A 14872-nucleotide genomic window follows, 5' to 3' on the forward strand; every position below is an offset into this window, starting at 1 on the left:
GAGAGAAGCAATGTTCTCTCAAGTCAATACCCGCAAATTTGAGAGACTTATTTATTGTCATGGCAAAGCAGACTTTTAGGGGAAACTGTAATCGTTTAAATTCGAACGGGATATCGTTAGGTATTAAGTACGCACCTCCATTGCTCTGTCTTGTGTTCCGTACATTAAATAAGAGAGAGCACGAAACAAACATGCACCGTCACCAACAATAGGGACGACAGTACATTCTTCAACTTCTCCATTAACGTTTAGATTTTCTTTAGCCATTTTAAAATAAGTCTAACCAACAAAATCTAAACTTAAACCAAACGAAAACAAAACAAATGCCAAATACAACGCAGTCTATGACCAAAACGACTATATACCTAACCATAACCTCCTCCTTTTTGGGAAGTCGGTTAAAAACAAAATGCCAAGAAAAGAACCGTCAAATATAATACGCTAGAAATATTTATGTTTAATATGTCAGTGAGGAAGGCAATCCGCAGCAACCAAACAAACAGATTACCTACAGTTCAGTTCGAAGGTAATTAACTGGCGGAGAATCTTAACACCGCGATTCAGAAATGAGACGAAAATGCACAGCGCCATCTAATAGCGGTAGGCAGATCTTCTCAACATTTAGAACTAAACATTATTTTGTTCGTTCCATTACGTACTGATAGGTTGAAACTAATACATTTTACATCCTTCATCATCCCTTATTTTATCACCCGTGGGGGTTGAATGGGGGTTGAATTAATCAAAATCGTATTTAAGCGAACGTCATCATAAAATTCTGATTCGTCATCAGGACTTCTTTATAAAATCTAAGAAGATGTATATAAACTTTCATCCCCTATTTTATCCCCTTAGGGATGGAATTTATCAAAATCCTTTCTTAAGGATTGCCTACGCCATAGTAGCTTTATGCATGCAAAGTCTCAGTCCGATCGGTTTAAAATTGACAAAGTTTCATACAAACTTTCATCCCCTATTTTATCCCCTTGGGGATAGAATTGATCAAAATCCTTTCTTAGCGGATGCCTGCGTCATAACATCTACTTGCATGCTAAATTTCAGCCCGATCCGTCCAGTGGTTTCAGCTGTGCGTTGATAGATCACTATGTCAGTCAGTCAGTCAGTCACCTTTGAGTTTTATATATTTAGATTCAATTATTTACCAACAACAAGTTTGGCAGATCTAAATATAAATAAACGACCTCGAATATTCCATAGCTTTTTATCCAGTGGGCGGACAAATCGCCCCCTCAACCACATAACATTCTGATTTGAATTGCATCAGAATTTATGTAACCCGTCTACCTTTACAATTTAACATGAAGATACATAAGAAACTTGTAATATTATAAACGCGAATGTTTGTATGAATGTATGTTTGTTCACCCTTTACGCAAAAACTCCTGAATGGATTTAGATGAGACCTGCCAGAAATATATCTTATACCAGAATAACATATCCTATGTTACTTTTAATTCGATTGCGGGAAGTATTTCTCCCGGGTGAAACTGTTGGCAGAAGCTAGTATTACATAAAGGTACACAATATGTAGAATTTCTTATCACGCTCCATTTGCTTGGTGATCGATGTTCCGCTATGATTCCATCCTATTGTTTTGATTCAAGCTACAGTCATTTTGATGTCTTCTTTAATGAGACTATTTCCGTACATAAAGCGTACCTACTTATGTAAAGATACCGACCGATTTAAATCAAGCGATGTTTGTATTATTTTGGTTGACAACAGATGTTTTGGAAAAGTTGTAGATAATAATCTTCATCTTTAAAAATATCAAGCAGATAGCTGTCTTAAATATGCATAAACTCATCCATCATCCTCCGAGCCTTTTCCCAATCATGTTGGGGTCGGCTTCCAGTCTAACCGGATTCAGCTGAGTACCAGTGCTTTACAAGAAGCGACTGCCTATCTGACCTCCTCAACCCAGTAACCCGGGCAACCCGATACCCCTTGGTTAGACTGGTGTCAGACTTACTGGCTTCTGACTACCCGTAACGACTGCCAAGGATGTTCACTGACAGCCGGGACCTACAGTTTAACGTGCCATCCGAAACACAGTCAATGGTGTCTAAGATATACTTAGAAACTACATACAAACTTAGAAAAGTTGCATTGGTACTTGCCTGACCTGGGATCGAACCCGCGCCCTCATACTTGATATATATGCATAAACAATGAATATGCATAAACTATGGAGTACAAACTTTCACTAGCACCTTCTGCCCCATCTTGCGGGAACTACTCCGCGCACCCAGTTAATAAGTAGCCTATAATAGCTTCTAGGCTTCCACAATCAATGGTTTTATCTAACTCTGAATGAATTTTTCAAATAGGTCCAGTAGATAAGAACAAAAACTCTTTAGCTTTATAATATTAGCATAAACTAGAACGTATTATTACCAGTAAAACGTTCCTAGTAACAAACTAACCAACATTAAAACAACAACAACAATTTACATTAAAACAACTGCTTTTACCCGCGTACATTGTTATAATCGACTGCATTGTGCCGAAGTAAACTGGTCTAACTGTTCATTTAAGAACGTGTAGTTTTTTCATATAAAAATAAGCACCAATTTTTGCTTTAGGAATATTCCGTCTCGCCTGACGTTGCTACCCTTACCCCAAGCGTGTTTGCCTCGCCGCCAGTCGGTAGTGACATTCGGAGGCTGAAAGACGTATCCTACCTTTAAAATCATGTTGTGTGACAGGATCTGATCACGTGTTGTGTGTGTTGTTGTATTATTAGCTAGTGTTGGACAAAATGTATCTGGGAAAAATAAAGACCTCATCTAACAGTAAGTTCTTTTATAATTCATGTGCCGGTGTTTGTTTTTGCGAGAGTGATTGAAACTATAGCAAAAATAAGATGTGGTTCTTAGAAACTGGTGTCGTCTTAGCTTCGTTATTATTATTTCAATTGTCAGTAATTGTTATGCAGTCTTTCATTGTTTGTCTCACAATGATTTATTGTTGACTCAGTAGGCGCCTAATTTGTATTGTTGTTATTTCTCTTTTCTAACAATATTAAACCGGCTTCCAGACCCACCCTTTATAAGAACATTACCTGCTTTTCTAGGTTAAGTTTCACGTGGAATAACAACTTAAGGAATAATTAATAAATGTTAGCTGTTAGACTTCCTACAAATATAATATTTGTCGAGTTAAATAATTGAACAGTGTTGTGAACTGTATCGATTTGTTCGTTTAGGACCGGTGCGGTTAGCAACCCCTATGTAACAATGTATTAAAGTAGAAATGTGTCATGTGGGAATCACAATAAATAAATTACTTGCTTTATTGACAGGTGTGACCTGTGTGAAGTTGAACTACTTACCTATATCTCAGTTATAAAGGAACTCATATTTAATGGGGAGATACCTAGTTTAATAATTCACTTACTTACAAGTGACCTGGTATCGAAAGTAGAGTAAGACTTGACATCATAAGTAGAGTAATACTTGCTATCAATAGGAAAGGTCTTCCTGATTAATAATTATTATTCATAGTACCTACTTACAAAATATATTTTACTGTTGCCATGCAACGAATTTGGTCACAATTGATTCCAGAAACCCTAAGTGACGAATCATCGTTTCATAATATTAATTAGGTAGGTACCTAGGTATGTTACAATTTCATTGATTCCCGTCAAAACAACAACAAAATGTTGCTTGCAGTTAATAATAAACTTAAATGTAGGTCAAGGAATGTTTTTGATTTTATCACAATGTTTTGCGATCGCGTGTCAAACAGCCTTCTTTTGAAAATTAACCAATAATTTGTTTCACTAAAGTGCCGTAGATTGATGGAAGATTTCCTTAATAGTTTCTTGTATTGATATTTATGCTTTGTTTTGGTTTGGCTCCTTTGTATTGCTTTGTTTCGAAACGATGAAGATTTTGCTGTTTCAAGCTTGATCCCGTGTAACATTTATTCTATCGATCATGGGTTCACTTTAATTCCCCCTGATATGGTCTTGGAAGATTTTTTTGCACGGTTCGTTTTGACCTGAGAACAACCCTTAGACACAAAGGGAGAACGGCCTTATTTAAAGGACCCATTTTTATCAGAGTTCTTAATATCGTTTCTCATTTAGCAACGTTGCGTTTCGATACAGATCGAAATTCATTTCCTATTAACAATAAATCGTGTTGAATATGTATGAGATAATAAAATAAAACTAAATAAGCGCAAACGACTGCCTGCATGACAGCCAATTTGCGAAGCGTTGCTTCAATGCAGTATTGGTATTTCAGCAATGCGACCAGGTGTTAACTGTAACTGCATTGCAGTACACTGCATCTGTCTGGAAAGCCATTTATCTTCCTGAGATGTTACCGAAGCACAATATAATATCTACCAGCCAGTGCCAACAGAAATCAAACTACAAGTAATGTAGCCGGCAACTGCGCTAACATCAAGTTCTATTTCACTTTAGTTATCCAAAATGGGATTAAGTAGCGATTGCCTTTCACACAAAATTCCCGCGGTTACACCTACGAAGGGTAGATAAGACCTTTCGTATTTCCCACATTATTATGTTATCCATTGAGGTTATAGACCTGGCGGTCGTGCGTAGCTGCGTAGTGCGACCGAAACAAAACTATAGGTCTCGGCTCGTCTAACAATTTGTCATCGTTCTAGTGACTTCTAGAACATGCGCGGATCGGATTGCAAGGTCAGTTGATACGGTTGGATGTATGTCAACAGTGTGAGTCATTGATTTTTGTTTACTTTCTTAACATTTGTAGGGGGAAGTGTCTGATAAGTCGGATTCGAGAGCTATAGTCTCAAGGTATTTTAGGATCACGACATTATTGAAAGAAATGCGGATGATTGATAATTAATCAGTACTTATTGCATAAGATTCTTCTTACTCTGAGATATTTGGACTTTTCGCAAAGATTAAAAATTATTTCACATTTGAATAATCGTTGAACGAACTAATTAGGCATCGGATTTTTTTTTTTTGAGTACAGGTCACTTCGTTTAATGTTTCTATCGATGACGAGTTTTTGCGTCGCTTTGTGTTAAAACTTCACAGTCGATTTTTAACAACAAAATTGTTTCATCACCCAATCGCCTGACTTCAGATCCGCTGACTGTTTCGGACGTTGCTCATTTGTTTTTAACATGCTTATATTAGCTTCACGTCATCACGTCATCACGTGTATGTATGTACTATGTATGTAAGAAAATATAAATTAAGAAAAATTTCTTTGCTTTAAAAATTCTTTTTTTTTTTTAACTATTATTTTCTGTCGTTATTTACAGTTGCATGGCACAGACCGCTGTCGGCGACTTCTCGCCAGGAGGAAGAGTTAATGCAGAAGTCTGCTCGCGCTCTCAACTCTGCCACCGATCCGCTGGAGAAGCTGCGTCTGCTCTGCCTTTCGCGAGGAGCCTCCGGCATACTGGGGCTTGGCAGGTATGGAGTACTTAGTTTATATACCTGGATGGTTATGGAACGAGTTCCCATTAGCGTTAGTATCGTGGGAACTAATCAACCCACCCGTTTAGCAAGACTAAATAAATAAATGGGCCTTCAATAAATGGGCTAACAACCTATCGCTTCAGTGGCTTTTGAGATTAGTGCATTTATACATTCAAGCAATCAAACAAACCTTGCCTTGAATTTTTTGAATAAGTAAAAAGTGTTGGTTTAGTATAGGTAATCGGATTACGGCTCTTGATATTTAAACTTTTATTAATGAGTAGGTATTTTGTTAACTAATAACCCGTTATAGATTACCTTATCATACATCTTAACAATAGCTTTCCTGTTGTTTTTAAATTAAAGTATGTACCTATTTATTTGATTTTATATATTTTTTTGAAATATTACAGGATTTTCCGACGCATGGATGACGATGGCAGTAAGCAATTGAACCAGGAAGAATTCATTAACGGAATTAAAGAAACGGGATTAGAACTTAGCCATGACGTAAGTTTAACAACTCCTGCAAAAAAAAATGTTACTTTGCGAAGATATTTCCCATGGTTTTAAGATGTATAATAAGATAGTGAAGAGTACCTGTGTCTGAGTAAACAATAGAGCACTGGGGCTTTCAGAGCCCTTTGGTGAGACAATATGAGAGACCAACATAAAGAAATGTGGGACACGTAGCATTTGCATTGTGGATGCTAACTGGGATGCATAATTTTAGAAGCAATATTATTATTACAGTTTAAGTTTTAAGGTTTGAAAGAGAATGTCTTCGATAGCGGCCAATTTTCGGTGTCTGTTTTCTTATCGAAAACGAGTTCTACCTACATTTATTCGCCAGAAGAGCGCGCGTGTATTGAAAATAATATGGCAAATATTTAATTTTTGCTCATTTGACGCCTCTTAATATTTTTATTCTGTCTAAAAGCAAAAATATTTGGTAATAAAGGCACTTTTTCGTTTGCAGGATGCGATGGAGCTCTTTGATAGGTTTGACACTGACAAGAGTGGCTCAATCAGCCTCGATGAATTCTTGGTGCACATTCGCGTAAGCATATTATTATTTATATAGTTGTGTATCTCTTAAGGTGCGTCCTATGCCGGGGCTGCGGGATTGTTCGGAAGAGTTACTGCGGCCCTGGTACATAAAAGGCCTTTGACGGAACACGATGGATTTTAAGTCAGTAAAAGTCTGACTCAGGGAGGGGTCATTTTATAATTTTTACCATCTTACCCACGTAGAACGTAGCCTTAAAGTGAATTTCTAAATACTCACCTTCTCTTCCTCTTTTGTTCTAAAGAGCCGGCCTCAACAAGCAAGGCTAAGCAGATTTTGATAACCCGTGCCCTGAAGTTACTAACTACTGCCCTTAACGCATCTCGATGAAGTAAAATGACTGCCTCTAGGATTTCAATTATACTATTTCATTCTCCAGTTTTGATCTTAGTAGCACAACATCGATATTAGATTACAATAAGCAAGTATTTCAAGGTACAATTTCTGATATTTCACAGCCTCCGATGTCCGATTCTCGGCGCGCTATAGTGGAGCAAGCGTTTAAGAAGCTAGACAAGACCGGCGACGGAGTTATCACCGTAGAGGACATTCGGGGAGTATATGCTGTCACGTCCCATCCCAGGTAAATGCACCTTCATAGATTTACCAAAACAGTCTTCTTTATTGGTATAATTATTCTATTCAGGACAAAGTTCACTGACGACGTTAACGTCAGCTGTTTTAAAACATACATTCACGATGGATTTTCACTTTAAATTTTCAAAGTAAATATGTAGTTGATTTAAGAAAAAGTTCTTTAATGTTGTCGATGAACTTGGGCGTTAATAACTTAGAAGAACAGTTTCGATAATAGTAATGCCAGAAACTTCTAGGAAGTCGCAAGAAATGTTGCGCTTTGAACCGCGTTGAGTCCGCATGGAACATCATTGCTAGTGCTCCGCGAAGGGAGACAAAGCAAGGTCCAGTTAGGCATTGCTTAATCGAAAAGAATAGTTCATAAATAAGGAATATTTAAATGCAGTCTCTATGTAATTTTCCAGGTACATGAGTGGCGAAGAAACAGCCGATCTCATTTTGAACAAATTCCTCGCCAACTTTGAGTCTGAAGGATCTGTGGACGGAAAAGTAAGTAAATATCCCCACTTAATTAAACTAATAGCTTTGTGCGACAAACAACCTTTCAATACTTGGTAAATAAAACAAAACTGCGAGATTAAGTAAAAATTGTGGTATTCTGATAAATTTAACTTACTGGGCTCGAATGCACGGGGGTATACTCATGCTATTTTGTTACATCGGTCTCCATCTGTTAGACCAGAGACCAGTCGTCAAAAATATGTGTTTTTTAAATATCACTATTCCTTATGTGTATGCATTTTTTAACTAGCTAATTAATGTACAGGTGACGTTGGAGGAGTTCATGAACTACTACAGCGGGATCAGCGTGTCCATCGACAACGACTGTTACTTCGACCTTATGATGCGTCAAGCTTACAAGTTGTAAGCCCTCAGACCTCCGAAAGTACGGACACCACTCCATGTACATCAATCACCTTGACGCAATTGATTTTCAAAATAAAACTCGGTCATATGTTGTCTAATTTTCTATAGAATCAATTTGATTGTGGAATCAACCTCAGTTTGTTTTGTAAAAATATTTTCGTCTGTAATAGCATAATGAAAAAAGTGTCATACAAGCTGAAGCAAAGCTTTGAAGAAATCTGTATTATGTTTTCCTGGGTTTCGTGGTTACTGAGAACACGTATTTGCAAATCCGTCCATTTTAAACCGACTTTAAAAAAGGAGGTGGTTTTTAAATAAATACTTTATTTGTCGAATTGATGAGAAATGCTTTATGCTTGGCTTTGGACTTCAGTTCTTCTGCCGAAATCCACTACCATTTCCTTGTAACTTAAAGTCGATTCTCAGTACTTGTGTTATTTTAAAGATATCAGTGTCTCGTACTTTCTTGTATTCTTGTTTTGTATTACCCTTAACTCAGCACCACCATCACTCCTAAAAGCCATTTTGGCTTTCTTGTGTACACTTTTATTTCTAAAGTTAATTTAATACAGTATTATATTTTTATTTAATAAATTCTTATCCTGTGGTATGATATTTATGTTGATTTCATTAAATTATTTTGATTTTTATTGGACTTTCATTTACTACTAACGGTTTATACATGGGAAATAAGGTCCCAAAGTTATTAAAAAAAACCATGACGTGCAGCAAACTATAAAATATATCGATCTATTTATCCGCGGGTACCGTGTGCGTTCGCGCAGCGGAATGTTGTTGAATTTAAAGATTTTAATTATGCAGATAATTAGTGTAAGACGTCCTATAATTGTGTATGGTAAATAAAAATTTGTGTATGCAGCCATTGTGGAGAAATTCACCAAAAACAGATTCCGCTGGGCGAACGTTGGCGAACGTTGTCCTGGCGGAACTTTTTTTAATCCATAGACTTTAGAAGAAAAGAGATGTGTCCGAAAATTAGTGTGTATTTGTGTATAATTGATTATGTATGAATGAAATCAGTGCATGCATAAACTTCGGAGAAATTCAAGTTTCCGCTACGCGAACGTTTGGCCATTAGCTAGTTTTCATATAAAGCGCTTACATAGAGAGCTGTAGATTTTTACATAGTACGTTGTTTTGAATTTGTTTATATTTGTTTAAAAAACAGGTTTAGAAAAAGTCGTAGGGTTTAAAAGATAAAAGTATAAACGTAAAATACACTTATTAGGTCTTAGTTCTTAAAGTATGCAGTTTGGGGTCTAGATTTTCACGTTTACACAAACCTTGTAAGTGTCTCCAACATGTTGCCAAGTATCAATGATGTTCCGTTAGTAATTAAAAAGTTATAGGATATTTTACCATGAACAGATCACTGTTTACAAAGCAGTCGAATATCACGACGTTCTAAAGGAATTGCATGGTAAAATGTATGCCAATAATTAGTTTAATCGTTCAACTATTCACTTGCAAAATTTCATGTCATTAAATTCAGTAATTAAAGAAAGACAATTAAAATATCGAAACCCTACATAATCCGACCAAGTTCGGATAGCTACAAAAAAGCGGCCGTGTCATTGTCTAAGCAACGTTCTTAACTTGGTAGGTTAGTATTTATTAATATGGTACAGTTGCGTACACAAGCGTTAGGAAAAAATAAAACAATTGTATTTCTGGATTGTAAATATTTTTTTAATAATAATGCCACTATCTACGATAGAAATAAATCTTCAATTAACAAGTACTTCTCTATTTAAATATCCGTGTACAAAAATATTTTTATTATTATTACTTACATAAATTACTTGACTACGTGATTAAAAATAACGTTAATAAACGTTACGTATTTTAACTAAAATGTCGTAGATAGTGGCATTATTATTAAAAAAATATTTTTCATTCAAGATATGCAATTGTTTTATTTTTTCCTAACGCTTGTGTACGCAACTGTACCATATTAATAAATATATTAACCTTCCAAGTTAAGAACGTTGCTTAGACATATGGCACGGCCGCTTTTTTGTAGCTATCCGAACTTGGTCGGATTATGTAGGGTTTCGATATTTTAATTGTCTTTCTTTAATTACTGAATTTAATGACGTGAAATTTTGCAAGTGAATAGTTGAACGATTAAACTAATTATTGGCATACATTTTACCATGCAATTCCTTTAGAACGTCGTGATATTCGACTGCTTTGTAAACAGTGATCTGTTCATGGTAAAATATCCTATAACTTTTTAATTACTAACGGAACATCATTGATACTTGGCAACATGTTGGAGACACTTACAAGGTTTGTGTAAACGTGAAAATCTAGACCCCAAACTGCATACTTTAAGAACTAAGACCTAATAAGTGTATTTTACGTTTATACTTTTATCTTTTAAACCCTACGACTTTTTCTAAACCTGTTTTTTAAACAAATATAAACAAATTCAAAACAACGTACTATGTAAAAATCTACAGCTCTCTATGTAAGCGCTTTATATGAAAACTAGCTAATGGCCAAACGTTCGCGTAGCGGAAACTTGAATTTCTCCGAAGTTTATGCATGCACTGATTTCATTCATACATAATCAATTATACACAAATACACACTAATTTTCGGACACATCTCTTTTCTTCTAAAGTCTATGGATTAAAAAAAGTTCCGCCAGGACAACGTTCGCCAACGTTCGCCCAGCGGAATCTGTTTTTGGTGAATTTCTCCACAATGGCTGCATACACAAATTTTTATTTACCATACACAATTATAGGACGTCTTACACTAATTATCTGCATAATTAAAATCTTTAAATTCAACAACATTCCGCTGCGCGAACGCACACGCGGGTACCGCCAAGGCCCGCACAGCCGAAGACATTACACATATTTCAAGATTGTGTAACAAAGAATGTTCAGGCCAAAATAAGAGCCGTTGTCATAAAACTAGGATAGCTTTTCCCTTTTCCTTATAAGCGGTAGCGAGATAAAAGTGATACTGGTGAGACGGCCCCGCTCTACGGCACAAGCATTACTTAAACAGCTATACAGGGTTACTGGTAAGTAGACCGCATCCTTTCAGGAGGTGATAGTATAGGTCAATACGGACAAATTTGACCCTGGGATACACTGGGCAAAAGTTAACCCGTTTCAAGATAATCGAATTTCAAGATCAGTCGTCTAGGTACACGTATAACTTTTCATTATTAGTTAAAAGTCTCATTTTTGTGGATTTTTGTTTGTTTTTGGATAGAAGATGAATCATTTCATAATAACAAACCATAAAACTGTACAAATCTCAGAGGAAATTATAGCGAACAGAAATTACTTTTTTAGTAGATATTTTCTCAAAAATATTACTTTTCATTTTTTTGTGCAGAATACTTAAAAAACATCTACATTTATATGGCTATCCAAAAAGCCACAAAACACACAAAAATCCGCAAAAACGAGACTTTTAACTAGTAATAAAAATGTATACGTGTACCTAGACGACTTGTAAAGAAAAGATCTTAAAATTCGATTATCTTGAAACGGGTTAACTTTTGCCCAGTGTATCCCAGGGTCAAATTTGTCCGTATTGACCTATACTATCACCTCCTGAAAGGATGCGGTCTACTTACCAGTAACCCTGTATAAGTTGGCTAATTAATTCGTTGTATTTTAACAATAATAATTCATGAATATAGTTATCGGCACGAATCTACATCTGCGCAGAAGTGATTTAGTAAAGAACCAATCCCGAGTGACGGCTATGACGCGATGCACTGCGGGCCAATCACCGCTTGAGCCCGCCCCCGCGCCTCACTTCATACCACAGAAGGGACCCAATAAATTACTTCTGCGCAGGTCAGAGCTCAAGATTCGTGCCGATAACTATACCAAGTGTCTAAACACACTATGCCGAGAATACGCGACGGAAGTTCGGCATGATTACGCCTGCAATGCTATATTTTGAATTACTGGCGACACATTATGCCGAAATTACGTTGCGTTATAGCGTACAGCCGAACTTCAGTCGGGCGTAAGTTCAGCGGAAATTCGGCGGCAACGTATTCTGTAGAACACACATTATACGCGACCGAAGTTCATACACACAAAATTGCGCAACTGAACTTCTGCCGCGTAAGTTCGGCACTTATGGTGCCGAACTTACACGATGGCATATCAGGCGATTACGTTGGAACTTAAAATCAGCCGCGGAACTTCGGTCGCGTACGTTCGGCATAGTGTGTTTAGACACTAAAGGTTAGTTATTACACTGCGACTGCCTCCTTGATCTTGTGGTCTCAAGCGCGACTGTTGTGCGCACGGCAGTCCGTAGTCTGGAAGTTGATGATTGATTCACCCGTGCTCTCCGATGAGCACGTTAATGTCGGTCCTGCTCTTGATCGCTATCCGGTCGTGTCAGATTGCCGTACCGTCGGGCTATGAGAGTTAAGGAATAGGGAGTGCACTTGTGTCTGCACGAATGCTCGTGCGTTTATAATAATGTCCTGAGCAGCTGGCTGATCGCCTTATATGAGAACAGCGCCGTGATTGAAATCAGCCTTGGACGCCATTACTGTACTGCCGCGGCTGCTGTCCTGTCCTAAAGAGTTGTCGCGGCCCTCATACACAAAGTGCATAGTGGGTATGCAATGTGAACATACTTAGTGGGTTTCAGTCAGTAAGACTGACAGTCCTTCACGCTGCGCCCACAGTGTGGAATCATGATGATTTCTCACCAAAAATGTAGTGCGCAATCTAGAAATAAGTGTTATTTCTTTGCACTGGCCAGTATGCTGAGATATTTTTTTTGGAACACAGCCAAAACCTGAGGCCTAAACAAAAATTCTGCTTGTCATTATTATGACAGATCATATTTTTTGCTACGTGCCTTTATATTTTTAGATGTTATTATATTATTTTTGTATGTTTTTTTATTTACAAAGTATATTATTATAATTAGGCGATACGAACTATAATCAACATTGTACGACCCAAAACAGGTAAACAATAGCTGCGAAGGTATTTAAGTAGATAGGTAAAGTTACTGTCGCTGTCCTGTGATGTGGTGGGGTCAGAGTGTAGCAAAAGGGATCATGAAAGGGATGAAAGGCGAATGTATAAAGTAAGAAATGACTAGGTATATTGAAAAGAACTTTGAAGGGGATGGTGTGAGGATATAATTAGACTATGTGGAACTAGATTATATACTGCCCCTAAGACGACCCACTGACCAAATATTCAGGTAATGTAGCTGCCTATTGCCATACATTTCTAATTTCGCCTTTCCTACTCCTATATCCTGCATTCGTCGGTTTTGGAAATAGCTCTCTGGATTAAGACTATGTTAGTACGTAGATAAACAAATAGTATTTTGCATTCCTTTGTATATTTACCACCATATTTTTGTTTTCCAGAAAATCTGTAAGCCATCATGTGTCGGACCGTGCACGCTATGTTGCAAACTATAATATGTGCCATTCAAATGTTTGTGAGGATCTTTATGACTATTATCCTTATGATAGAGAACGTTATAAGAATGGTCCTTCAAACATTATACAACTTCTTATCATTTTTGCTCCAAATGGTATCATTATTGCCTATCTGTTGTGTGTTCTTACTTACGTCCAAACTTAAATGTCTTATCTGCGGCGGTGGTGGAGGAGCTTGCCCTGGTGGTAAAGGAGGAGGAATATGCGACTGCTTATTGTCTGCCATAGCTTTTGCCATCATCTTTTTCATATTGAGAGCCACTGGGACGCTAGATAAAATATTCCTTAAACTAGGATACAAACCTATAAAGGGAACTGGGACAACGCATATGCCGCCCGATGATGGCGAGACAGATGCCACCGAGACCAATACTGAGACTGGAGTAACCACTCCTGATACAACAACACCTGATGCTAAACGATTTATCGATTACGTAGATAAATTTGGAAATATGTACAACAGAGATGGTGACTTAATTGATAAATATGGAAACAAACTCAATGAGATATTTAGGTTACCTTTTGGAACTGGAGCTCCGAGGCGAGGGGAGGGAGTTAAAACTACTGAGTCAAAAATGTATGCTGTAAAGGAAAGGCGAAATAATAATTGGACTACAATACTTTATTACTTGGTATAAAATAAAATGTACGTAACTATTGAGTTTTGTTATTAATTGCGATTACATAAGTGCTAAAGTGATTTCAATCCCATATATTAAGTTCAAAGTATGTAATTGAATGTAATGTACTGAACCTACTTACTGTGTGCCCACGTCAGACTTTTGTAGGACAGATTTATTGTACGTTCTGACACAATTTTTGCAAGGCATGAGCGTTGTACTATTGCTTTCAGTGTGTCTTAACTTCATCTCATCATCTCTCGGGCCTTTTCTCAACTTTGGAGTCCATTTTAGTCCTGCAGGTATGCACGTTTTTTTCATAGACATTTCCCGTCCCTATAATTATATGTCAATGATCCGTAACGACTGCCAAGGATGTTAAATAACAGCCGAAACACAGCCATTGGTGACCAAGATATACTAAGAAAGTACATACAAACTTAGAAAAGTTCCATTTGTACTTGCCTGACTTGGAATCGAACCCGCACAATTGAGAGTTTACCCCCATAATTGACAGGTTGGGAATTTACCCATTAGGCCACTACGACTACTATCATTATGTCACGCACGCTAACTATGAAATTTTCTTATGGGGTACATTTCATCAGACATTTTGTGTCGGGAGTAAAAGTAATGAAAGCTAAGTCATTTTGTATCACATGTTGCTTCGTTACTATAAACCTCGAAAATGCTGTTGACGCATTGTGTTGACGTCGATACTAAAAAAATACATTAAAATGAATTTTGAATCTGTGGTCTTATTATCATGGTTTAATATTTAA

The 14872-nt window shown here is 37.0% G+C and overlaps 1 protein-coding gene across 2 annotated transcripts in view; it reads left to right on the forward strand.

The window, feature by feature from the left end:
* The window catches only part of LOC124630759 (calcyphosin-like protein), a 57152-nt gene extending 48514 nt beyond the window's left edge, over positions 1 to 8638 (forward strand). Inside the window, exons 1-7 of one of the 2 annotated variants that reach the window (XM_047164742.1) lie at positions 2643 to 2816; positions 5296 to 5449; positions 5869 to 5965; positions 6435 to 6515; positions 6983 to 7107; positions 7526 to 7610; positions 7888 to 8638. In XM_047164742.1, coding sequence (XP_047020698.1) covers positions 2783 to 2816; positions 5296 to 5449; positions 5869 to 5965; positions 6435 to 6515; positions 6983 to 7107; positions 7526 to 7610; positions 7888 to 7989 — 678 coding nt within the window. In that variant the 5' untranslated portion in view covers positions 2643 to 2782 and the 3' untranslated portion in view covers positions 7990 to 8638. Of the gene's footprint in view, positions 1 to 2642; positions 2817 to 5295; positions 5450 to 5868; positions 5966 to 6434; positions 6516 to 6982; positions 7108 to 7525; positions 7611 to 7887 lie in introns of those variants that run through there. The other variant, XM_047164741.1, reaches the window with a different exon arrangement.
* The last annotated feature ends 6234 nt before the right edge of the window (positions 8639 to 14872 follow it).

Source organism: Helicoverpa zea, chromosome 5, assembly GCF_022581195.2.
Source record: "Helicoverpa zea isolate HzStark_Cry1AcR chromosome 5, ilHelZeax1.1, whole genome shotgun sequence".
Classification (NCBI taxonomy): domain Eukaryota; kingdom Metazoa; phylum Arthropoda; class Insecta; order Lepidoptera; family Noctuidae; genus Helicoverpa; species Helicoverpa zea.